General features: G+C 55.7%; 6 protein-coding genes across 6 annotated transcripts; 4 read left to right on the forward strand and 2 right to left on the reverse strand.

Annotated features, from left to right (window-relative positions):
• Positions 1-518: 518 nt before the first annotated feature.
• Positions 519-2,595, reverse strand: PUNSTDRAFT_117202 (DUF500-domain-containing protein). Its single transcript, XM_007378269.1, has 8 exons — positions 2,493-2,595; positions 2,393-2,433; positions 2,212-2,335; positions 2,061-2,161; positions 2,005-2,010; positions 1,834-1,955; positions 739-1,776; positions 519-676 (listed from the first exon to the last, which is right to left on the reverse strand). The coding sequence occupies exons 1-8, from the start codon at positions 2,554-2,556 to the stop codon at positions 613-615; spliced, it is 1,560 nt and encodes a 519-aa protein (XP_007378331.1). The 5' UTR covers positions 2,557-2,595; the 3' UTR covers positions 519-612.
• A 3,591-nt stretch (positions 2,596-6,186) lies between these two features.
• Positions 6,187-8,034, forward strand: PUNSTDRAFT_59236 (cytochrome P450 sterol C22-desaturase; the record flags this gene model as incomplete). Its single annotated transcript, XM_007378270.1, has 6 exons — positions 6,187-6,476; positions 6,565-6,678; positions 6,740-6,814; positions 6,873-7,536; positions 7,597-7,916; positions 7,971-8,034. The coding sequence occupies 6 exons, from the start codon at positions 6,187-6,189 to the stop codon at positions 8,032-8,034; spliced, it is 1,527 nt and encodes a 508-aa protein (XP_007378332.1).
• Positions 8,035-8,212: 178 nt separating this feature from the next.
• Positions 8,213-15,366, reverse strand: PUNSTDRAFT_117204 (P-loop containing nucleoside triphosphate hydrolase protein; the record flags this gene model as incomplete). The annotated part of the gene is made up of 41 exons (XM_007378271.1): positions 8,213-8,407; positions 8,459-8,482; positions 8,541-8,653; positions 8,708-8,722; positions 8,774-9,020; positions 9,084-9,209; positions 9,259-9,345; positions 9,396-9,532; positions 9,586-9,645; positions 9,708-9,729; positions 9,779-9,878; positions 9,932-10,034; positions 10,086-10,282; positions 10,338-10,380; positions 10,434-10,495; positions 10,546-10,623; positions 10,680-10,745; positions 10,799-10,858; positions 10,909-11,014; positions 11,066-11,333; positions 11,391-11,483; positions 11,533-11,592; positions 11,640-11,652; positions 11,711-11,742; positions 11,797-11,852; positions 11,908-11,956; positions 12,010-12,119; positions 12,171-12,438; positions 12,489-12,652; positions 12,700-12,754; positions 12,807-12,852; positions 12,902-13,037; positions 13,089-13,216; positions 13,268-13,331; positions 13,384-13,913; positions 13,965-14,052; positions 14,105-14,168; positions 14,224-14,400; positions 14,460-14,723; positions 14,777-15,209; positions 15,260-15,366. The coding sequence occupies 41 exons, from the start codon at positions 15,364-15,366 to the stop codon at positions 8,279-8,281; spliced, it is 4,980 nt and encodes a 1,659-aa protein (XP_007378333.1). The 3' UTR covers positions 8,213-8,278.
• A 734-nt stretch (positions 15,367-16,100) lies between these two features.
• Positions 16,101-16,999, forward strand: PUNSTDRAFT_129102 (uncharacterized protein; the record flags this gene model as incomplete). Its single annotated transcript, XM_007378272.1, has 2 exons — positions 16,101-16,549; positions 16,771-16,999. The coding sequence occupies 2 exons, from the start codon at positions 16,101-16,103 to the stop codon at positions 16,997-16,999; spliced, it is 678 nt and encodes a 225-aa protein (XP_007378334.1).
• Positions 17,000-22,757: 5,758 nt separating this feature from the next.
• PUNSTDRAFT_123460 (uncharacterized protein) lies at positions 22,758-23,841 on the forward strand. The gene is made up of 3 exons (XM_007378273.1): positions 22,758-22,914; positions 22,968-23,087; positions 23,154-23,841. Exons 1-3 carry the CDS (start codon positions 22,785-22,787, stop codon positions 23,453-23,455), a joined length of 552 nt encoding a protein of 183 aa, XP_007378335.1. The 5' UTR covers positions 22,758-22,784; the 3' UTR covers positions 23,456-23,841.
• Positions 23,842-24,490: 649 nt separating this feature from the next.
• PUNSTDRAFT_129105 (uncharacterized protein) lies at positions 24,491-25,055 on the forward strand (the record flags this gene model as incomplete). Its single annotated transcript, XM_007378274.1, has 3 exons — positions 24,491-24,542; positions 24,608-24,757; positions 24,826-25,055. The coding sequence occupies 3 exons, from the start codon at positions 24,491-24,493 to the stop codon at positions 25,053-25,055; spliced, it is 432 nt and encodes a 143-aa protein (XP_007378336.1).
• Between the last annotated feature and the right edge of the window lie 130 nt (positions 25,056-25,185).

Genomic DNA, 25,185 nt, shown 5'->3' on the forward strand with positions numbered 1-25,185 from the left:
GGACGGGCTTGGGACACGGGAACAACAGGCCGGGGGCGGTTAGGGGCAGTTACCCACTGAAATTCTCATCAGGGCAATGCATATGATCTCGGTCATTCATGATCAGTGCGCCTCTGACGCATGCTTCTTCCTCCTGTCTCAATTGCACGTCCAGAGCCGCTACTCTAAGACGAGGCTAAATGTCTTCCGGCTGAGTAAACTGTTGCTTGGATGTTTAGGTTGGAGCAGCGGCACCTTCGGCGCCGAAGTGCCCAAGTTCACATGCACACCCTGCCGCGGGGTGGAGTCCGTGCAGCTCGCTCCTGGCCAAAGCGAGGTTGCCGCAGACTCAATGCACGCCATTATAGGGCCGGCAGAGACAAGAATACCCCCACCGTGCTCAATGCATGCTGCCGGGCTGTACGCCGGCACAATGAAGTCAACGGCCATTCTTCCGGGGGCTCTGAAATCGTCGACATCCGCGTCCTAATCATTCGCGCGTTCGATGATCGCCACCGGACCCCAGACGAGAGAGCGTTGTTACAACACATTCAGGAGCATCCGCTACAAAGATATCACTACATCGGTCTTGCAAGAAGAAAACTGTAGAGCTACACTTCGAAGGCTGTAAAACTACGCAACCTCGACAAAGTTCGCGGGGAAGATACCCTCCCGGCCGTCCAACCGACCCCGCCACCTAACATAGGGGGATTGATCAGTCAGGCACCTGGCCTGAAAGGAGATTCGCGGAAACCATACCAGTCGTCGGTGCTGTCGCTCTTCTGCAGTATCGTGATGACCTGCCCGGTTTTGAACCCGAGGTCGCCGGGCTCGGCAGCCGCGAAATCGTACAGCGCGATCGCCCTGCCCACCGCGCCTGGAGGTAGAGGAGCCGTCAACTCCGGCTTCAACGATAGGGTCGGTTTGCGAGCGTGACCTGGCCGGTCTGCCTTCCCGCCAAGAAGGTCGTCGCCGTCGTCATCAAGCGAGAGGTCGCCCAGCCTGTTGGAGTACAGATCCTCGACGCCACCTAAACTGGTTCTAACAGGCGCGCGAGCCGACGCGAACGGGTTGCTGCTGGAGTGCGACGAGTACGTGGGGGAGGACCTCGGATCAGGTCCCGAAGGATCCATGTTGAGGAGATCGCCGGTAGGAGGGAAGTAAGGGTTGTGCCTCGACCGATTGTCAAATGGCTCAGAATGCGACTGGGTCATGGACGCATACGTGAGCTGGGACTTGGGTCGAGTCTTCGCGGGTTCATCCGGAATATAATCCGAGTCGAAATGCGTCTCAAAGTCCGGCGTGCGATCCGCGAGTCTTGAGGGTAGCGAGTTGCTCTGGCTGAAAGGCGAACTGTTCGCACCAAACCCGGCTCCCCCCCTGTTCGCCGGTGGGTTAAAGTCCATGTCGGGGCTCTCCTCCGACGCGAAGTAGCTTCCGGTGTTCTTTCGCTGACCCCAAGTGTCAGGCGGAAAGTTCCCGCTGGCCGTCCTCCCTTTCTTCCTCAGAAAACTCGGACTCTCGTTCTTTGGGCTGCCGATACCGCCAAACGCGTAGTCGGTGTCGTTCTTCGTGACGTCTTGAACCCATCGATGGTTTCCTGGAATGCCCGTACACGCCTCGAGTGTCTTGATCAGAGGCTGTGCCCATTCGGGCGGAGGTATGGCACCGGAAAGAAGCATCTTGGCGGTCACGTCGGATCGGTACGCAAGGGCGTTCGCATCTTGGCGCTCGACGATAGCGGAGCCTTCGAGTGAGACGCCACCAAACAGGCCACGAGTCTTCGAGTAGCTGTACCTGTCAGCGGCAAAGAGGAAGTCGGTAAGGTGACTAGACTGGGGCTGCAGAACTCACATGGCTGCGACCTTCCCGGACGTATTCAATACACCGGAGGCTTCACCGTTACGCCCTAGAGGACCGACAGCGACGCTGAGATTACCTCCTATCGTAAGCGATCCCGCGGCCATGAACGATTTCTGCGCTGCTCCCTTAGCTGTTTGGGGTACATCTAGCAGACGAACTTACGACTGCCTGGAACCGGATGATCAGCGCTTGTAGTTGTACAAAGTAGAGATGCAGACCGAACGGGTGTTGAGGACTATCAGGAAGTCGGTCACTTCGGCCCCGGCTTGACCTCCGATACCGACACCAGCCGTGCCGATTGCACTTGGCGCAGACCAGCCTGCAAGGTGTTCAGAAATGACAATTGGGTCTCGATGACGCTTGACGCACTTCCGTCGTCCAGCCGAGCGATCACGACGCCGGAGCCGGCTCGCGCTGAGAACACGAATCCTGCTTTCACGACTGAGAAGATCGCGAACCCCTTTGCATGTTCGAGGACAGTGCGAGGGACGACCTATAGAGCAATCTCGTGAGAAGCGAGCCCCAAGTAGCAGCAACGTGCTTTACTCACTCCATCCAACCCATTGTTGGCGCTATCGACGAAGGAATGGACTGCGCGCAGCTCGATGAGTTCAATCGTGAATGGTCTCATCGAATCGCTCTCCACATACAGATCTTGGCAGCTTTCTGGCATTCTTTAGGTAGAGGCTGGGGCAGAGGACTGTTGAATTTCATTCGATGTTCAGAGGTAGATGTTCCAGATGCTGCAGGAGCAGGCAAGAGAGCCAGAGCCTGCGAAGCCGACACGGTGAGTGCATTCCGGTACGCAGCCTGGCCACTGAGGTCATCGGGCCTGCCGAGGTCTCCGGCAAGGCCATGTAAGCGGATTTGTCATAGCACTGCACAGCGGCCTTGGCGTGCGGCGTGGGCTTGCGTTTACTTTGGGCGCATATATTCTGGCACGCCTTAGACAGACGAACGTTGCGTATTAGAAGGCTGCAGGTAGTCAAGATTCATCATATGCATTCGCACATGTGTAATGTTCAACAACATGAGGGCACCCCGGTATGTCAGCTCGTACGAGCCCCTATCGATATCCGCCAAATCCCGAATGCTCGCGTGGTCCCGGTTACTTGATCTTGACGTCAACCTTCCTTCTCTCCGTCGTTCGGTGAATCGGTGATCATCCTATCGCTGGCAATCGTGACGACGGAAAGAAAGTAGCTATACCGAGACTTGGCGCACCTCTGGGCATTCCAAGTGCAAACCTTGATTTGTTTATTTCAACTCGTGCGTGCGACGCGATCATTCTCTCTGAACCAGCTCGGCGCCTAATCACGGCCTCGTGGAACACAAAAGAGATAGCACGGTCATCGGTTGTCTGGCACACGCGTTTACATTGTCTATGCATCTTCTTTTTTTTTTTGGTTTGGACCGAGCACAATGTTCATTAGTTACCGACTAACACGCCAAGCACTAATGAACTACTCTAATGGCAGGCCGTCACCGGCCCGACCCGAGGGAAAATGCATCAACGTACTGACCTCCTTTCGGAGAGTGGATGAGTGTGGGGCTAGCGTCACCTGGCTAATATTCGGGGAATATCTCCGGGGAACGCAATGCCCACTAAAACCTCTTTCTGGTGGCCCAGTCTTCGGGGAGGGATGCTTCACTGCTTATCATCCCTGTCCATGTCTGTTGCACTTTCTGCGCGTGTGCCTTGGTTCGCTTTAGCTTTGCCGCTGTGATGTGGTCTATGTGGAGTCTCTTTGTGAGTGCAAGTCGTAGCCTGCCCGCGATCTCAGCTTCACTGTGTGCTCTATCTTGGATCGTCCTTTCACAGCGCAGGACCCAGACGAGGTATGCTGCTTCGGACACCACGATCCTCATAAATCGGGACGCCGCTGGTTTCCTTCTTGGGTTCGGCTCTCCCTCGCCGTCTCTTTCCTCTGATGCTATCTGTATCGCTCCGCACCCCAGTATCAATCCGACCGTGATTCTTGGGAGCGGGTGTCTTGTCTATGCATCTTCAGGCGCGCTTTGCCCTGCATAAACCAAATTGATATTTCTGTGCCAAGTTCACCGCACGTTCTCGGGCTCAAGACCGCCTTTCACACAGCGACTCGGAGCCGCCGATATGCTCAAGATCCGCCCTGATTTGGCATGAGTCATCGTGCGACATACTCATGCCTAGCCGAGTTCGCATAACGCCACACATATATTAAAACGAAAACCGTTGCGATGCCCGCAGTCCGGAGCGGGAGAAGTCCCCAAGTCTTCGAGCAGCAGAATACGACCATAATCTACAAGAACACACAACAATATCACCCGGACACGACACAGGCGTCCAGGATGGGCAAGTTCGGATGATATTCCCCATCCGAGGGAGTTGCCCCATCGGTGGAGCACCGGCGCAACGCTACATAGCGATGGACGATCTTCGAAACGAGGCGTCGAACTTCCCCCAGGTTTTCGGCGACCATCGTTGCCACCGCAAAAGTCCGATCAATCCTTGTTGGCCCTCCCGTTCCAACCGTCTCGTGCATCCTCGACATGTCTCCATAGATGGGCGCCGCGTTCAGATTTCCCTCCCATAGCTTGCCCGTGTTATAGGATCCTCGTATTTCGCTCCAGGGCTTGGTTGGCTGTCGAGCTTCGCCGCACACACGCACAGCGGGCGCGCGCCGTGCGGTGCATTGTTTCCAGAATGAAATAAGGTTCGGCGGAGAGGTCCTTTCGCAGTAGGCCACCGCATCGGTACGACGTGGGCAACGCGGCGGCGGCGGCGGCGGAGCCAATCCCCAATCCCCCAAGGCGAAAAAACGGCGGAATCAAATTCAATCCGAAACGAGCTGGCTGTCGCCTCGCGGCCCTCGTTGTAATTTTGGCGCCCCCCCTTCCCTTCCCTCGTGTCCATGGCGGTACACAAGTCTCGGTACTTTCCGCATATATAAAGGAGCGGTGTCATGGTTTCTCTCGAGGGTGTTTTCTCGTTGGCACTAGAACAGAACTCGGGCTCCTGCCCTTTCTTTCTTTCTGTCTTCTTGCCCTCGAGGCCCTTAGATGAACCGTCGCTGCTCTAGCGAGGACGTCGAGGCCCGTGGCGTGCTATGGCTCACATTCGTCATCCTGCACCGGTGCCGCCGGCCACCGGTCGCGGCTCACGACAACGGCGGTACCACCCATATGCACGCACGCGTTTGGAACCGTCTTCCAGAGAGGGATCCCGTCGAGCTGTGGTAAGCCTCCCCTTACTTTCATCTTTGAAGAGCCACACCGATGTCGTATATCACGGGTATAGCCTCCGCACACGCCTGATGGCCACCAGAACGAGGCGCCCGCGGTGCTTATGGTCGTGTTGATCGTGTATTGGGTACGAGCCCTTGAAGTTCGTTCTCATCGCTCGGACGCTTCATATTCGTGTTTAGATCGCGAACGACGATATTGAGGACTTGGCCGCTGGCCTCGACGCCGTCACGCTTTCATCAGAATAGACTGAAAATAAAACAGAGTTATGACCTGTCCTCAACCTCATCTCGCATGGTTCCATTTACCGGTACGCCTGTCAGCCGCTCCCTCCTAATCAACAGTTCTCACTGTCCTACACACAATCCCAGGATTGCTTTCCTCAAAATTCGTCATCTCAGTGCTTGATTCAAGCCAAGGTTCTCGTCGCTAGAAAGTCTCCTCGTGGTACTCTCCTTGACAAAGGCTCTAATCATTCTATGCCTGGTATTAGGATTACTCTTGTTTCACGTTTTCCGATCTTAGACTAAACTACGGGCTAATGCTCCTCGTCGATCACAGCGGTCCATGGCCAAGCCCCTTTAACCGCGTTTCGAGTTCAGGACATGCCTGTGGTTTTTGTATTCGTTCGCCGCCACCAAGTAGAAAATAATGCAGAGATCAGGCGCCTATGTTGCTTTCGTCAAAGCGCCGATCAGCAGTTAGTTGCCCCCCGAGGTTTGTGAATTCGGAAGTTGAACGGAGTCGGACTTGTCCACGCCGCACGCGTACGGTGTTAAGAATACCCCTGCTGGAATTGTGCCTGTTACGTTCGTCGTATTACTTCGGATACCACGCTCTGCAAGTAACTAGATGCAAACGTTACGCGCGTATTCAAGACGACGCGTTCTCAGCCACACACGCGTCGTGCTGACGCAAGCCGGCTGACGTGAGACCAAGCGTAGGGAATTTTCGAAATCAGTCGACTTGACGTGCCGACCCATCACGTCCAATCGCATACACCTCGTTGGTTTCCCGCCCAGTTCCCAACGACCCGCCTTAAATCGTCCCCCGGTGTCTCCCTGCTCATCGTGCCCTGCGATGGCCACGTTCTTCCAAAAACACTCGGCGTCGGCCTCGATGCCGTCGTCGACCGACGGGTCCGCCGCACCTCTGTACAATATTCGCATCCCCTCCATTTTCTCCTCCGCGAGCGAGACCGGGCGGTGGTTCTACACGACGCTCGCCATCGTCGCCGGCCTCTTGATCCTCGAGCAAACCGTCTACCGGATGCGGAAACGTCACCTGCCGGGTGATAACTGGACCATTCCCATTATCGGCAAGTTCGCGGATTCGATGAAGCCGACGATGGAGGGATACAAGGCGCAATGGGATTCCGGCGCGCTGAGCGCATTGAGTGTGTTCCACATGTACGTATTTGTATCGCTCTCTCTATACTCGGGAATCGTTACCGCTTTCGTGACGCGGCTGACGCATGTTGCTGTATACGTTATGTAGCTTCATCGTCATGGCTTCCTCTAACGAGTTCTCGCGCAAAATCCTTAACTCGCCGAACCACGCGGAACCTTGTCTCGTCTACTCCGCGAAACAGATCCTGCTCCCGGACAACTGGTGCGTTCCCGAATCTCAGATTGACATGACTTGAACCTTACGGACCGATCTGCGTTCCAAGGGTCTTCCTAACTGGGAAGAGTCACGTCGACTACCGTCGCGGGTTGAACAACCTCTTCACTCGCAAAGCACTGAGGTCGGTTTCATGTCGTGGCTTGATGCGTTGGGGTATTCCAAACTGATCATGACTGCAGCATCTACGTCGCGATCCAGGATGCCGTCACCCGCAAGCACTTCAACAAGTGGCTCGCAGCAGCAGCAGCCGACCCTTCGCCCAAGAAGATCATGATGACCGCCCGGAGCCTGAACATGGACACCTCCCTCCGCGTCTTCTGCGGCCCCCACATCTCCGAAGAGGCCGCCGACGAGATCAACAAGCGCTACTGGGAGATCACCCTCGCGCTCGAGCTCGTCAACTTCCCCATCCCCCTGCCCGGCACCAAGGTCTACCGCGCGATCCAGGCGCGCAAGGCGGCGCTCAACCACCTCATGCTCGCCGCGAAGAAGAGCAAGGAGTCGATGGCCGCGGGCGGCGAGCCCGAGTGCATGTTGGACCAGTGGGTGCGGGACCTGCAGGACCCGTCCTACAAGGGCCGCAAGGACTTCAGCGACCGGGAGATGGCGATGGTCGTCTTCTCCTTCCTCTTCGCCAGCCAGGACGCGATGAGCAGCGGCTTGATCTACGGCTTCCAGCACCTCGCCGACCACCCGGAGATCTTCGCCAAGGTCCGGGACGAGCAGGACCGCGTCCGCGCCGGTGACTACGAGGCGCCGTTGACTATGGAGACGCTCGAGCAGATGCCGTACCTGCTCGCCGTCGTCCGCGAGAGCATGCGCGTCAAGCCTCCTGTCACGATGGTATGTTTCCCGTGCTCGGTATGCAACCCGAGGAGGATGCTGACTGGTCGATACGTCCAGGTTCCGTACAAGACCACCAAGGCGTTCCCGATATCGGACGACTACACCGTGCCCTCCGGCAGCATGGTCATCCCGTCCTTCTACAACTCCCTCCACGACCCCTCGATTTACGAGAACCCCGAAGAGTTCATCCCCGAGCGCTGGCTCGACCCCAACAGCTCCGCGAACACCAACCCGAAGAACTACCTCGTCTTCGGCAGCGGTCCTCATCGGTGCATCGGCGAGCAGTACGCCGTCCTGAACACGGCCCTCGTTTTGGGCTCTGCTGTCGCGCTCATGGACTGGGAGCACGTCCGTACCCCCCAGAGCGAGGAGGTTGAGTGAGTGATTAGCACCGATCACAACCCCGCGTGAGGTATTGACAAGCTTTTCAGGATCATCGCCACGCTTTTCCCTAAGGACGGTTGTCTGATGAAGTTTTCCCCGCGGAAGTTCTGAGCGTCGTCGGGCGTTCTGATTTTTTTTTATCGATATTAGTCTCCTTCCGTAATATGGATGATTTTACTTATACTAGAGTCCGCGGACAAAAATGAGAATAACAAACAACCCACCGGAGTAGTGGAGTGTGAACGGGCGGTCCTCCACGATTCGGTGCGAACTTCAATGTGCATGATGAGATGCTTTGGCAACGAAGTAAATACAACGTGTGCTATTGATATATCTGCGGTCCATGCAGCGGACGTTACTTCCGCGCGTTCGCCCTCTCTTTGGCCATCTTGTACAGAGCCGCCTTGTCGCCGCTCTCGTCCACCAACGATCGGAGCAAGCCTTTCTCGTTTTTAAGGAGCTCCGCAGGGCTATCGAACTCAACCTGGATTATAATGAGCCATAGGGGCCGTCAGAATGTGCATGATCCACGTACCAGCTTCCCTGCGTCAAGAACCATCTGGAGGGGCGACGCCGTGTTAGACGAGAGTGAATGGAAGCTAAACTGGCGAGCTCACGATTTTGTCTGCATCCATGATGGTCTGCAGACGATGCGCTACTGTGATTACAGTTACGTCATCCTTCAGCTGACTGCGCAAGGACGTTTGAATGATCGTATCCGTCTCGTAATCTGGCGAGTTCGTTAGTACACCCGCAAGTTTCTCCGTCGCGCAGTTGGCCTTACCAATCGCAGAAGTAGCTATGGGAGCCCGTCAGCATAGTCTTCCTCGATGAAAGTCATTTAACATACCTTCATCTAGAATCAGCAGTTTGCTCTCCCTGACAATGGCGCGCGCCAGGGCAATTATCTGCCGCTGACCGACCGATAAGTTGCTGCCACCGCTTGAAATGGTGCTGTCCAGCGTCAGACGGTTATCCTCGGACTCGCTTTGCAAAGAGAACAAGCCCGCGGCTCGTAATGCGTCGTTGAGAGTGGCGTCGTCGTGTTCCGAGAAGGGATCGAGATTGGCTCTGAGAGTGCCGCTCAGAAGTTCCGGCTAGCGATCACGCAGCGTCAGCGTTGCCCAACCGATCAATTGAAACCAGGATTTGACACGTACTACTTGCGGGATAATTGTGATGTTAGATCTCAAAGCATCCAGGTTGAGCGAATCGGTCGGAATGCCGTCGTAGTATACGGTTCCCTCAGTGAGGATGCAGCGTAGGAGGGCCAAGGTCAGAGAGCTCTGCAATAGATCATGAGCGCTCCGTATCAACAAGGCTGAGCGACCTTACCTTTCCACTTCCAGTCCTCCCCACAACACCCACGCGTTCACCTGATTTGATATGGAAATTGATATCATGAAGGACCTGAGGTCCGTCCTGCAAGCAAGTTCAGCACGGCGCTGAGCGGCAGACAAGGAATTATTCACCGGCGAGTAACGGGCCGATAAATTCTCTACACGGAGATCTCCACTGGCTGGCCAGTATGCGGGAGGAACTCCGCCTTCCGTAGGCTTCGGTTCTTGTTCAACCATAATGTAATCCTGAACGCGCTCCAAGCTGTTGCCTGTCGTAACATATCACCTTCGATGCTGCCGATAACATCTGAAGAAGGCTTACCAGCAACCTCAAATTCGTTGAGGCACCTAACCCACCATAGGATCATGCTACTGAAGGCCACTGGAGGAAGATGGCAGTGAACAAATCAGTATGCTTTCGAACGAAGCTTTCTCTCGTCTCACCAGCCATAGTCAAGGAGAAACCCTGGAAACGCATTAGATAGGTTATGATTAGCGAGATCGGCAAAGCACACCGTGTTTGAAGCGTCACGCATCCCCTGAACGTACAGCAGATATGCCGCGAGACCTGCAGAGAACAGACCTCCCAAAACATCGATACGAACGCAAATCCATCTGCAATATGGCGTTAAGTCCTCGTGATTATGGTCATGCAACAAAACACGCACCTGTTCAGGTTGTAGAAAGTCCGAGCAGCTCGAGTGTAGCGGTCAATACGCTGCATTGACTCTCTCTTGAAGGGAATTTGGGCACCGTAAGCCCTAATGGACGCTGTTTCGAGCATTTAGTCGACATGATAATGAATGTTCACAGCGTACTGACTTAGACCGGCGATAGCGGCGCCGAAATGACCCAAAACTGGGGCACGCGCGTTGCTCATTTCACGCTTGACGGATAATTGGGCCTTGATGTATATCTGACCGCACCAGGCACCAAGAGCCGCGATTGCGACACCGGGAATGATGAAAATGGGAGTGAATAGGATCACCGCGACCAACTTCGTGAACATCTGGATAGACCTTAGAATATGGAGTTGAGAACACATGATAATGCTCTGCTGATGGAGGATCTTACATCTCAAGCACGGCTGCAAGGTAATCCGAGACGGGGCCATCAACTATTGCTAATGTCAGTATTCGCATAGAGTGGACCTGCGTGTAGGATGCCTACTAGCTCTAATATCCTGCGTGCACCTTGCAATGACTCGCGAAGTCGGGGTCTTATCGAGCCATCTGCGGAGAGGAGTGAGCGTTACAATGCAACGTCGTGGCGCGGATCTTACCTGAGGGTGGTGCCCAGAATAGATTCGATCAATTTCCTATGGATGGTCCTAGAGGCCCTCAACTGGCCAAACGTGTAGCTACAGGAAGGATGGTTCATGACCAGCGTATCGTGAAACCAGCCATGAACACTCACAAGGTGAAACCAATCACGTAGCAGATGATCGCGAACACGAGAAGCCCCGAGTAGACGGCCAGATAGCTGAAATTGACAAGCTCTACGTTGTTCCCACTCATGAGGCAGACAGTACTCACTAAAGCACGTTCACGTGAGCGTTGGGAACTTCATACTGTCGAGCCCAGTAACCAAGGAACCTGAGCAACGTTAGCTATAGTCTCATGGATGTGATGGTACTAGTTCATACCAAGTTTGAAGGACGTTTCCAAGCTCGCAGACGAAGAAGGCTAAGAGCAGGCAGACCCAGAACAAGGTTGCCCATTCCCCTCCAAGACTGGATGCATAAAGCTTGACTGCGAAAGGGTTTAGAGAGCGATCTACGCCATGTTGAATTGTATACGCACGCGCTGGCCAGCCAACATGACCTTCCGCGATTTCCTCGGCAAGTACAAGTTTACCATCCTTCTTCTCCACGGCAACATCAAGATCTTCCTCTGGATCTACTTCGTCCTCGACTTTCTCCAAGGCCTTGGCTTCCTCGACCACTTCCGCCTTGAGGGCCTTATCCTTCGCGAGAGCGTCGGAAACGGTGCCTTGACTCAAGATACGGCCGTCCGATCCCAGAGAAACAACGAAATCCGCGATTGGGGAAGCCATAGCTACGTTGTGGGTCTATGATTGCACAAGAAAGTTGAGGCTTTCGCAATGTGCTCTTGGACCCGGACTTACCACCAGCAAGACGGTGCGCCCACGGATCAGGTCGCCTTTGAAGCATTTGTCCACGATCCATTTACTCGTATGCACATCGAGAGCAGCAAGAACCTAAATCAAATATGAATATAGGGGCTCTCGCTCAAAGAAAAATACTCACATCATCTAACAGTAATATGTCGGCAGAGGAGTACACTGCTCGAGCGAGAGTGATCCTAGCCTGATGATAGGTCAGAATAACTCGATTATATGCTGTCATTCAAGTACCTTTTGGCCACCACTGACGGCCCGCCGAGCTTCGTCAGTACCAATCGCGAGCGCATATAACTCGTCATCACCTTAGTGTCAGTCCCTTCTCTCCGACTTCGGTCTGTAGAAGCAGAAGTGAGGATATAGCAAAGTCTGCGGTCGCAAGCAACGTCACCTGATCACCAGCATCGAACAAGCTCAGGTCACGCTTCAGGCCGCATTGGTAAATGACTAGAGATTGGTGGGATGAGGACGTGTAGGAGTAACGCGCATGCATGATATGCACCTTTCTTGTAGCGCTGTTCATCATAAGGCGCTCCGAAGAGGATGTTATCCTAACAACGCGACCAATCAGTGATTCCATGACTCGGGCCGAATGGCAGCTTACTTTGATCGTCTCGTTCTGCACCCAGGACTCCTGCGCTGCGTAGGCTACACCTCCCAAGCGGGGGAGGTTGAACCAAGACCTGGGTCCAGAGGGTATGAAATGCAGTTCACCTGATAACTAACCGTCAGAAGATGTGAATGTAGAGGATATACTGTGCGCACCGAGCAAAGCCATGAGCAAACTTGTTTTGCCAGATCCGGTAGGACCGATGATGAGGTTGATGCCGCCGCGGTGAAAGATCAGTTCGTCTGGGATACGCAGCCGGAAGTTGCGCTTCGACGGTGTCATGCTGCCGGAGCTCTCGTCTGCCGACCAAGTAAAAGCAGCGTCATTGAACCCGATGATCGTCTCGTCGGCTGGCGTAGTGCGAGTGATGATCTCCACCGAGTTCTCCTTCTCGACGTTCGTGAAGTTATCGAGAAGCTCAGTCTGGAGTCACCTGTCAGATACGGCGGCTACGATCGACCAGAAATCCGTACATTGCGCAAAAAGTCATCTACACGGTCCAACGAGACCTTGGCTATCGTCGTTGCGTTGTCAGCATCAATCACGATCTCAATATTCGACGAGCAATACTTGCCTTGGATGATAAGAGGGGTGAAACCGAAAAGTTGGAACAGTTGTCCGCGGAGAACATCGAAGACTGGTGGGAGTCAGCGCAAGTCTTCTTGAAGGCTCAGAGACTCTTACGGGCCATGGAAGAGAAGACGATTGAGGCGGTAAGGTCGCGTTTCATGACCAGCGTCTTTTCGGATGTCAGACTCAATGTTAGATAGGTCGATGGCAGAGGCACCCACGAATGTCACGTAGGTAGCGATCATGTGGGCAAGCGGAATAACGTAGCTGCTCAGAGGTGAGTAAAAGTGAAATAGAAGGGAAGGCTGATGCCCACTTGACGTTGTTGTTGAGCAGGTCAAGTAGACGCCGCTTCCAAAGCCATTTCAACTCATCCTCTCGTTTCTCCGCGATTTGACCTTCGACTTTGCGTTCCCAGCCGAACAGCTTGATCATACGAAGTACGTTCATGGCTAGATCATTATCAGTGTACAGCGCTAGATATGGGTCAGAGTCACACGTACTCTCGGTAGCCAGCTGAACACGTGCATCCGTCTTCTTCATCCTCTCGACTTGTACAGTCTGGATGCGGTTCGCGAAGTACCCGGGAATCGGGAACAGCAAGATCATGACCGCCAAACCAACAAAGGTACTGGGCACATATGTAAGAGATCATCAAGATTATGATTGCTTTATGACGTACCTCCATCCGAGTAACTGGTAGAGCACATACAAGCATAGAACGAACTCAAGCGGAGCCCAAAGAACTAAGACAGAGGTCATGGATGGTCTGTGTCAGATCGAAATGCTAGTATTTACCCAACATCAAGAAGTCACGACCGTCCACGATGTTGTTGAGATCAGTCGTAATCAAGTTGTTGATCCGGCCAACGAGGTTGTCAGCTTTCGAGCTCCCATCCGCGTGCGTCTTGCTGTCCGTGCTCTTCGTGCTTTCCGCAATGGACGGCGTCTTGCCCTTGCCCTTCGCATTTGCGTTCTTGCTGGACGATTGCGAGGCGTTCCTGTCACCTGTACTGCTGCCCTGGAGGGTCTCGTCGCCACTTTCAGTGCCGTCGATAGATCCCTCGTTGGACTCCGTGTCTGCCACGGACGGAGCCTTTGAAGTCGACGGAGAGTCCGACGACTCGGCGACCTCGGCCTTCATACGGGTACGAAGGGCGTGCTCGAATACCAACTGGGTGATGATGCCTTCCGTGCGGACGAGCATGCGCGTGGCGACGAAGATATACGCTTGAGTCAGGATGGAGCCAAATACGGGACCAATGAATAGCCAGGAGATCCAAACCCAGGGTCGGACGAGGGCATCTTCACCGCGGTGTTCGATGTAGCTGAGCTCGACAACGTCAGAACGGAGCATAGGCGCGTTGCACATTACTCACTTGAGGAGACGGTTGATGCCGATGGGGGAGGCGAAGCCGATGAAGACTCGGAAGACGATTACGACAGACAAACATATGTACTCCGCGCCTATGAATAGGGTAAAGTCACAGACGATACACATTTCACGAGGAAAACGCACGGAAAACGCTCATGAGACCCCAGAACAGGTATCGCCGTTTGCCTCCCGAGAACGGATCGAGTTCCTGGTGCAGTTCAGGGTAAGGTAAGGGCCATTAAATACCGTCTGGTAAGCCGTACCGGGAAACTACGCTTGACAAGGTTTTGGGCTTCGTCGTAGTCCGCGAGCGGCGGCAGTTGCTCGTAAGCGAGATGAGGTACCCGATACGCCAGGCTGACTGTGGGATCCAGGAACGCGTACACCGCCAGCGACGCCCAAGAAGCGGTTTGTTCTGGGGCAGGTACGTCCATGGGATGCTTCAGAGGAACGCGTGTGACCACCTCGCGGATGGCATTCCTGTAAGAAAAACACGCACCTGTGGGTCCACGGGCACGTATATGCGGGGGATGAAGAGGGGAACGAAGACGCCAGCGATGGTAACAGCAGCAATCTTGGCCCAGAGCAGCCCACCCTCGCTGATGTCCGCCGGCGTGAGGGTAAAAGTCATCAGAGGCCAGATGTCGCGGAAGGCGTAGACGGCGAACGCGGTGGCGAGGACGAATATCAGGTGGTGTGTCGCCGGAGTACTCCATTTCGGCCTCGCGGAGACAGAGATGACGGATAAGAGCGAGGTGTACGCCTGCATGAGTGCTTTATGAGAGATTGCAGGAGCAATAGAGCAAAGCAACGCACGAAGGTCAGGCAAAGAGCTAACTGGATCCACTCCGGATCAGTGAACAGCACCTGAGACTCATCCTTGCGATGTTTGTGCTTCTTCTTGCCATTCTTCAGCGCGTCCGCCACGTTGCCCTTCACGCGACCTTGCTCGTCGAGGATAAGAGTTGCTATCGCGAGACCCCACAGCGCGAGGGAGGCGAGCAGGCGAGCAAGTTTGTATCCGAAGACGAGGGCGCCACCGTGGCGGCGTATATGCACCTTGAGCTCCGAGACCCATCCAGCCTGCGTCGCCAAAGGCAATTCATCGGTGGCAGCGGCGGGTTTCGCGGACCACAGACGAGCACGTATCTTCTTGAACGGTCGTGTCGCGAACAAGAGCTGGAGGAGGAACACGACTATCGAGAGTCCGGCGGCGTATGCGGGTATCAGGAGCGTGTCTTTCCATATGCTGTCGCGCTGAGGTTGAGCAATGCTCACGCGCCAAGCGTCGGGACGTACGATTGATCCTTCTTCTTTCTCAACAAATCTATCAACGCGACATTGGTCAAGACCGTCTGCGACTCGCTAACGAGGCTGGATACCCTCCAGTCGTACAGGAGGGACATGGAAGGGAAGGGAATGCCAAGGGGCAGAGGTGAGAAGCGAAGAGTCAACCAGGCCCGCAAGAAATTCGTTATTCGTTATAAGTCGATCAATTGGAACCCCTAAGCGAGTCCTATCAAACCGAGTTGCCCATATGGTCCGAGTCAACCAGGAGTCAACGTTCAACGGCGGCCCCGAATCCCACTCCCATCCAAAGATATCGCCAACAATTTCATGAAGCTCGGTACTCAACGTCCAAGCTTAGGCCTAGTTACGTTCGGAAGCCTCGGACACCTCAAGCTCCGAATATAATCGCCTTGATAATATTCGATATGCTAGCGGAGATATCGTGTCTATTTCTGTACGGCTAACCACGAGGATACGGGACTTCAGTATGACGCATAATCGCAGCACCCGGGATATCTATCGCGTAAATGGTGTTCATGCATGTTCGAGCTCATGGGGTGTCCGGGCTCGAAGCTCGAAGCTTGACGAGTTCTATGCGACAATATCGTGCTGCCTGTGGTCGCGCCCTCCGGCCCTCTTTAACCTCGAAGTGCTTGGTTTTGGCCATGTGCTACTGTTCCTGATATTGTGGGCGCACCGGAGCGGAGGCCACGTGCGGCGGTGCCAGTTCTTGGGCGGCGGAGGTCGCCTCGCTGGCCGCTTGCTTCCGCACTCGAGGACGGCGAGGGGTTCGACACCCCCCCCTCTCGTATCTTTTCGTTAGAATCTTATATTATCTGGTCTCACCGCAATGCCTCCGTGGAGCGAACGGGCTCCATTATTCAATAAGCGTCTGTCGTCGCTGCGTAAGGAAGAGCTACAGAGGCTGGCGGCACATCTTGGGCTTGACGAAGGGGGCACGGTAGCGGTCCTCAAGGCCCGAGTAAGACAGAAGCTTCTGAGCGACATCAAGTTCTATATGGACCACCCGGACTTCAGGGCCTTGTTCACAAGACACGAACTCGCGGACATCATCGAGGGGGCATCAAGCTCTTCAGGCTCCCCCTTCCATGGCATCTCCCTCGAGGCGGAGGCGGCTCCGGATGGCGATCGCCCACATGAGGAAGAGGATGACGAATCGGGGCAGGAGGGCATAGGCCAAGACGCGGGGCTGGAAGGGGAAGAACCGGATGAGGATGGCGAGGCACGAACCCCACCGCCGTCAGATGACATGGGTGAGTCGTCGTTGTTGGATCATTGGTCAGGGGCATATGCTCCCAACCACCGCTATGTCAGCGCAGAGCAGCCATATGGCTGCCGCTGCATCATCGACCGAGTCGCATATGCGGCAAGGCAGGCCATAGGGCCCCTTCCCCCCCCCCCTTCCCTTTTTGGTCTTTGGCCTTATGGCGAGAGACCGGCTGCCATATGGCCCCGTTCAGACCACACAGCCAGTCGGCAAGAGGCTGACGCTCACGCAGGTGGCTCATCCCCCCCGACTCCGCCTACGTCCCCGACGCCGTCTGGCCAGGAGGACCCCAGCCTTCACCAGCACCGGGTGAGGCGACAATCCAGCAGAGATTCGGAGACATGGCGAGGATTGGGAAGCCCACCACCGAAGCCTCACCACCGGAAGCGGACACGCGATCGGTCACGCTCCGGGCGGCGCCATTCCCACCGCACCTCACGCGAAAGGAAGAGAAGGCGTAGAGACTCCCCTTCTGACTCTCCGGGGCACGCTCGCAGGGACGACGAGGATGACTCGAGGGGTCGCCCGAGGAGGCGCTATGCCCGATCCTCATCGTCGTCGAGCGACTCTTCGTCCGGGTCAAGGTCGTTTTCTAGGAGCTCACAGGCGACCATGTCCGAGGACGGCAGGGCGTGGAGCTCATCACCGGCCCCTCACCGCCGCTCATCACGCAGAGATCATCCACGCAGTCGGCACACGATATCAGAGCGGCACACCCACCGCGTACGGGAGCCGACCAAAGGCCCGCGTCGCCCCCAACTTATCAGGGGCAAACAGGCGAAGGCGGATTGTTATTCAATTCCCGACCCCATCCGGAAGAAATTCCAGGAAGGTTGGACGTCACACATTCCGCTCAATTACCTCACGGATAAGGCCGTCGCCGACTACGGTAGCGACACCTCCTCCCTCCTCTCGGATATGTATGCAGTGGACCCGGCGAAAGGGCTTATTCAGGCCGAGAAAGTTCTTCCGTCAGCAGGAGAACTAAAGCTCTCATTCGGGGAATGGTTCCAGGCATGGAAGCGCCTACTTCAACTCATCAGGATGTATTTCCGTCGCGACTATGAGCGATGGAAGAAACATTTCGAACGCATCTGCCGCTCGGATGGGGCCACTTCGGAGAATTGGACGTTGTGGCTGGCCTACGACGCGGAGGTCCGCCGGCGGTGCCACCTCGAGGGTATAGACCCCGGGACCTTCCACAAGAACATTTGGAGGAAGGTCGAGCCGGCGCATATCAAGGCGCAGGTAATGGCGTCCTTGCAGCCCTTTCGGTCCCTCAACACGACCCGAAACACTGGCCTCAGATCGGAGCAAACATCGAAAGTCACGACCGGGCGAGCTCAACCGTCCCAGCCTAAACCCATTGACGCGCGATGCTTCTTCTGCGGCGGGAAGGGCCATAGAGCCTCCGCATGTAAGGCCGAGACGCTCGTCAACGGCCAGCCAGTATTGCTCACCCGTGGCGAGGATCGCTCCGTCAAAGACGCCAAAGGGCGCCAATTTTGCTTTTACTTCAATATGGCCGGGGGGTGCACGAAACGAGACACCGGGCCGTGCGCCAAGGGCGACCACCGATGCACCCTCTGTGGGGGCACAAACCACGGAGCGCAGGCTTGCACCATCGTGTGCTGAGCTGTTCCCTATCGTCACCCCGTTCATCGCGCCCCGCTGGGACGAGGCGTTGAGCAGTTTCAGCTTACGGGACAGGTTCCCGGAAGTGACATCAAATATTAGATCCGGTTTCGACATGGGAGTCACCTCCGTCCTAATAGAATCGTACGACCCCCCGAATCACCGGTCCGCTCTTGAAAACAGTGAAGCCATTGATGCTTATGTGGAGAAAGAGAGGCGAGCGGGACGATACTCCGGCCCATTCTCGAGAACCCAACTTGAGTCGCGCATTGGGTTCTTCCGCACGTCGCCCCTTGGAGCAGTCCCAAAGGCGGGTACTCACGAAATGCGCATGATTCAGGATTTCTCGTACCCGCGCAACGACCTTTCACGTTCGTCGGTCAACAGCGAGATCGACACGGACTTGTTTCAGTGCGAGTGGGGCTCGTTTGCAGAGATGGCACTCCTTGTTATGGAAGCACCGCCAGGCGCCCAGGTCGCCACGCTGGACGTCGACTCAGCTTTCAGATGCATCCCAATTCGCCCGAATCAACAACGCCACTTCGTAGTCCGATGGCGGGATCAGTACTGGATAGACCATAATGCGCCATTTGGCCCGGCGAGCTCTCCGGGCGTCTGGGGCCGAGTCGCGGATTGTATGGCGGCTATCTACATAGCCTGGGGGGTAGATGCGCTAAAGAAGTGGGTAGATGATTTTGCATTCTTTCGGTACCCGACAGGAACAGACGCAGGAGGGACGACGGAGTTCCGATATGGTCTGGCCGACATAATGAGGGTGGCAGAGAATCTCGGATGGCCATGGAAACAGTCCAAGACACACGACTTCGCCTCAATATTCAAATACCTCGGCTTCGTTTGGGACCTGGTCGCGAAACGGGTTTCGATTCCAGATGAGAAGAAATCCAGGTATCTGGCAAAGCTCGAACCTTGGGTCCGGGGCGGCTCCTTCACGAGGAAGGAGGCCGAAAGGATTCTGGGGACGCTGGTCCATTGCAGCATGGCGGTACCCGATGGTCGGTCCCGCCTCGTTCATCTCTCGAAGTTCGCGAGCTCGTTCCACCACGCGTCGTCTCCGTTCACCAAGAGGAAGCCGAACGCCCACGTTCTGCAGGATCTGGAATTTTGGAGGAACCAGCTGCGACAGGCAGACTGCGGCAGTATCCTTGTGATACCGACGACCACCTCGGCGTGCGACCTATGGGTAGATGCCTCAACGTCATTCGGTGTCGGGGTGGTCATCGACGGCAGGTGGGACGCGTGGGTGTTTGAAACCGGCTGGAAGACCGACGGGCGCGACATCGGATGGGGTGAGATGGTCGCGGTGGAGTTCGGCTTGAGGCTAGCCATCGCAAACGGTGTCGCGGACACCCGTCTGATCATGAAGTCCGACAATCAGGGGGTCATCGGCGCCCTTGAGGCTGGGAAGTCAAGGAACACGGAGCAAAACCGAGTCCTCCAGAGGGTTGTTGCGCTTATGCGCGCATCCAATATATGGCTGGTCTCGCAGTATGTTCCTTCAATCCAGAATAAAGCGGACGAGCCATCGAGGGGCATCGCTCCGAAAAACATGTCGCGTTCAGACCATACGGTCAAAATACCGTTTTGCATTTCAAATCTCATCTCTAGAGCAACTTCGTGTAATTAGCTTACGACTATGAGATGGAGTCAAGGGGGGAACTTGGGGCGGTGACGCGCGGCAGCCAAAACATCTCTCATGCGTACGTCGTTGACGCCTCCCTTGTCGGGTCACTACAGGCGGCTAGATGCCCGCCCATCCTCATTAGAGTCCCCCACAATCGATCATTTCTTGTTGCCGCACACGAAGGCGCGGGCGGCTAAGCTTCACAATCCAAACAAGATCAGGTTGTCCAGGACGACCGAAGACCATTTGGCCAAGGCCCTACATCATGGGTGGGCCTCCTCTACGCTGAAAGGTTACAACGGCGCAGTCAGCCGGTTCATCAGGTTCTGCAGAAAGGAAAAGATACAGCGGCGATTCTGGCTCCCCGCAGATGAGCTGGTGCTTTGCGCCTTTGCCGCATCAGGAGAAGGTCGACTCGCAGGCAGCACGGCCAGGAACACTCTGGCGGGTCTCAAGGCGTGGCACGTAGCACAGAACGCAGAATGGAAGGGTGGAAAACGGCTCAAGTACGTCTTGAACGGGGTGGAGAACCGTCGACCAGCCATCTCGCGCCGTCCCCCTCGCCTCCCGATTAACCGGAACATGCTACGCACCTTGAGGGCGAACCTGGACCTATCAGACCCAGTAGACATAGCTGTCTTCGCGGCAGCGTGCGTAGCCTTTTGGGGCCAATGCCGCTTGGGAGAACTCCTCCCGCCCTCGACGACCCGGGCAGCCGCACGGAGATCCCCTTGTCGGGCGGACCTCACTCTCCCATCTCCCTCTTCGACATCCCACATTATCCACCTTCCCTCAACCAAGGTTCATTATAGCCAAGGCGAGGACGTCGTCATCCTCCGCCAACGGGGTTCCTCTGACCCCATCCGGGCTCTCCGACACCACTTATACTGGAACAACCCGGGCAAATCTGACCATCTCTTCGCTTACCGAACATCGTTTGGCACACGCCCGCTCACTCGTCGATTCTTTATGATGAAGTGCAATGCAGTTTGGACCCAAGCCGGTCTACCGCGGTTCACCGGTCACTCATTCCGTATAGGCGGGACCACAGAACTGTTATTGGCCGGTGTGCCTCCCGACGTTATTAAGAAGGCCGGGAGATGGTCATCCGACGCCTTCCTGCGCTACTGGCGGGTTGTCGAGGGCATACTGCCCACCCACATGCAACGTCTCCCGCTGGGCAACCATCGGGGCTCATCCCTACGAACTAGACCGCAGGGTGGGGGTTAGCCGGGCGCGCGCACCCCGTCTGGGTTGCGGTCTGGGCGAGCCGTCGCGCTCGCACCCGGCCTACGCCCAAGCTAGCGCTTCCCCCTCACCCTTCGGTGGTTCTCTCTTGATACGCCCCCGCACAGGGCTGCTGGACCGTAACCCGCCCAAGAGTGGGCGCACCGGAGCGGAGGCCACGTGCGGCGGTGCCAGTTCTTGGGCGGCGGAGGTCGCCTCGCTGGCCGCTTGCTTCCGCACTCGAGGACGGCGAGGGGTTCGACACCCCCCCCTCTCGTATCTTTTCGTCCCACCCTCCGCACCCTGGTAGTTAGACAGGCAGGTCCTTAAGACCCTTCTTTACATTCCTTCGCATTAGGGACCACGATACATGGCAGACGATGTGCATATCAGAATCATAGTCACATTGAGAGAGCCGGCCGAGTAGGCCGGGTGGGCGAGCCGTCGCGCTCGCACCCGGCCTACGCCCAAGCTAGCGCTTCCCCCTCACCCTTCGGTGGTTCTCTCTTGATACGCCCCCGCACAGGGCTGCTGGACCGTAACCCGCCCAAGAGATTTTTCTTTTCGTGCAAAACTCTTTTCCCGGCAAGGTTCTTATCTCGATCGCGTACATATCGTGGCGGTGTCTTCCGCGTTTGAACTCGAACGCGAGCCTTCCTTCGGTGTTCGCGAGTACCGGTCTTTGCAGGTCTTCGCGAAAAGATTGGAACGAGAAGTTGCGCATCAACTGTAGTGCACGGTAATGCAGTCACGCAGGATGTCAATGTCGAACCAGAGGTCGGCTTTTGCGGCTGAAGAGTAAATGTCCATGCTCGAGCGTGGTACGTGGCAATCCCGGCGGATGTTTGTATTCAAAGCGCTGCTCTAAACTCCCAGATCTCCTAAGATGTTCCTAATATGCGGTACGTGGCGGTAAGCCCAACTGAACGTCTCCGCCTTCCTGTCAACATTTCGGATCCTCGATGGGCTTCGCAGGAAATCTGACCCCTTCGTATTCTCACGTCAGGTTCGTCCGGCTTCGCGATCAACTCGAACCCATCCTAGGGGCAACGCAACATAACCTTTTGGTAACCCCATGCACTCAGGCTGCAGCATCGGAGAGGCACACGAAATCGTGCGTGTATACATCGTTTCAGTGTTTTTCGCTCTTGGTGCGGTTCTTGGGCTATACTCACACGAGCTCCTGAAACATGATTTCAGGCTCTTGATCCTGTCAGTTTGTCGGGCTTCGGATAACGAGTTGCCATCCCCTTGTGACTTGAAGCCTACCCGTTGTCAAGTTTCAACCCGCGTGCCTTCAAGTGCACCTAATATCCGAAAAGCATATGGGCTTTTGTGCGGAAGTGCGCGGAACCCGGACCGGTCATTCAATAACTCGGGCAGAGGTCCTGTGACAACACTGAAAGAAAGTTGCTGAAGTTATTAATTGGGGTCGATGCTGATCCGTATCAAACGAAGGTGTACTCCTCCACCTACCTCAGATTCCTTGACGATCTCCTTGGATGTCTCTCGCGGGACCCGGGGAATCGAGCAGACTGCTACTCGCAGGCTCTCATGATACGCACTGGGAGAAGGGGTCCTTGTCCCGATACCTAATAGTTGGAGTGCTCTCGTTGCACAGCTCCTATAACGCAGCCTCGTCTTATTTAACATGAAGGGTACTGCCAATTCGGCCATTCCTCCCCCCTCTTCCTCTTCACCTCTCAGTCTATCAAATTACTTCCCCAGCGCTGCTAGGCCCGATGCCGACGATCAACCATCTCCATCTCTCCCCCGTAGCAGACCCTGGCGACGTTGGTCCTAACAATGGGACACCGCCTGCCAAAGGGCGCCTCACCCCAGGTTTGGTCTCCGTGATGATCATCGGCGTTCGTGAGTCTGTCCGCTATCTATAACTGTCGGCTCGCGCTCATCATTCGTGGAAGTCGGACTCGCCGGCATCATCGCGGTCGCCAAGTGGTACAAGACCGGCAGATCGGTCAAGTCGGGGACGCGGGGTAGCCCTCTCCCTGGAGCGGGGCCCCGCCTCCATCCTGTTTCATCGGGTACGCCGTTCTCTTTCAGACACTATCGCCCTTCACTGACTGCCAGTGACGAACGTTCACCGACAGGCTTGCGCGCGAACAACACTCGTCGGAGCGCCGACCCTGCAGACGAAATCAAGCTGTCTCGGCATACTTCATGCTCCTCCGAGCGCACACTTGCCACGTACCCTGTACCTCGCTATGCGAATCCAGCGCATTCGGGTGCTCATCCGGCGCATGATTCCCTTGGCCAGTCGCCGCCCGCGTACGACGACGATCGCTCCGTGGTGACACTACCACCGGCCGCGTACCTTGGTAGTCTTCGCGGACACGCACAAGATATGTCCTCCGATAAGCCGTTCCGACCGATGATTCCCGGCGAAAGCTAAATCCAGCGACCGTTGGTATCGCCCATCAAAGTCCTCGTCGCTGACGAGCACCACATTCCTCTCCAGCTATTATCGACATACATGCACGACAATCTATTGACGCCATTTCCATAACCAGTTCGAATGGCGCGCATGAGCGGAGCCCCGTATCCAATAGGGAGGCCCGGCCAATGTGCGGATATTCTTATCCTTTCATTATTCGCCGCGCAAATCCTTAGAATACGCATGCCATCCGATCCATGTCCGCGCTTTCATCTTTTCACCTTTTCGCATCTGCTGTTCGCAACTTCGCTCTCGACGCTGTGCCCTTGTTTTCGTAATACGGACCGCTCGTCCCCGCTTATGCTCGACCCTCGCCCTTCGCAATGCTGCACAATTGTATCAACACACCACACAATCAAATTGACGCCGAATATTGTCCGCAGCATATTAGTGACATATACTGGCATCTACAATCTCATTCTTGTTCTTGATCTTACAGGACTATGCTCTGGTGTGGACGCAATCCACTCCAGCGTGCCTTGATCGAGACCGAGAAATGCCTCCGAACAGCCCTCGATATATTCTTGCCAATCTCAACAGCCACGAGGACAAACACCACCTTACAGCCTCGAGCGAATATGCCTCAAGCACCCGTCCGCCGCCGGCGTGACGTAGCTCGCCGTCGCACATGCTTGAGTCTGGCAAGAGGGTTCGGAGCGCGGGTTCCGTCCCGACTTCGCCCTACAGTATGTCATTGATATTTCTGATCGTTGGGCGCACCCATCCATTTCACCCGCTGGAACCGCTCCATCGACCCAGATATGCAACCTACGCACTTTGACCCTGAGAACACTGAAAACTCATCGAGAGCGCGGGTGAGGTCAGCGACTGTGCATCCCCCCGAGAGCCACGCAGCCCATCAAACATAACACCGGATCCACACGTAAGGGGACGGTTTCGGGTACTGGACTACATATATAACCCGCGCCCGTTGTCCCCCCGACGGCATTGAACGGGTCGAGAAACTTGAACATACGTACTCGTTGACCAGCCATGAGCGGGTCCCCACCTATTGTGATTTGGATCGCACTCGTCGTCAGCTTCCGTACGTCGAGTTCAATACAACTCCCGTGTTATGCATCCGCACTGATTGACGGCCCTGTCATACAGTGTTCGTGGTGCTGTCGGCCCAATGGGCCCGGATGCACAGGGCAAAGCGAAGATACGCCGGAGACGTGGAGAGTCACCGCGATAGCATAGCTCGGCAGCGAGTGGAACGAGGAGAGATGCATCTCTCCGCACTGCGAACGCTATCTCGCAGTATGCATCAACTCCTCATCCCTGTAGAGCACGGATCATATCCTCATAACCCGTGTATCTATATACAGATCGTAATCAAGCGCAGGCCACGATATCCCTACCACCCCCCCTCATCCGTCACGGCAGCGTCCACTCCGAATTTAACCAGGAGCTCCCTAAATACACGAAGAGCAGCGTCGATGCCGTTGTTACAGGTCCGGTATACCAGCCGCCAGCGCACGATCCGATACCCGATAGCAATCCTCCCGCGTACGATGCACGTCTAGACGAGGAACCCGCGCCCGCGCTGCACCCGTAGGATCGCACCTGGCCTCGTTCGAGCCTGCTCGCTGTATATTACATGAACCATAACTCCGACGCGGCGATCTTGGATGCTCAGACCTGCGAATCGGTATGGTCCACGTACGAGAAGATCAACTCACAGAAAT

This window comes from Punctularia strigosozonata (genome assembly GCF_000264995.1).
Source record: "Punctularia strigosozonata HHB-11173 SS5 unplaced genomic scaffold PUNSTscaffold_1, whole genome shotgun sequence".
In the NCBI taxonomy this organism is placed as follows: domain Eukaryota; kingdom Fungi; phylum Basidiomycota; class Agaricomycetes; order Corticiales; family Punctulariaceae; genus Punctularia; species Punctularia strigosozonata.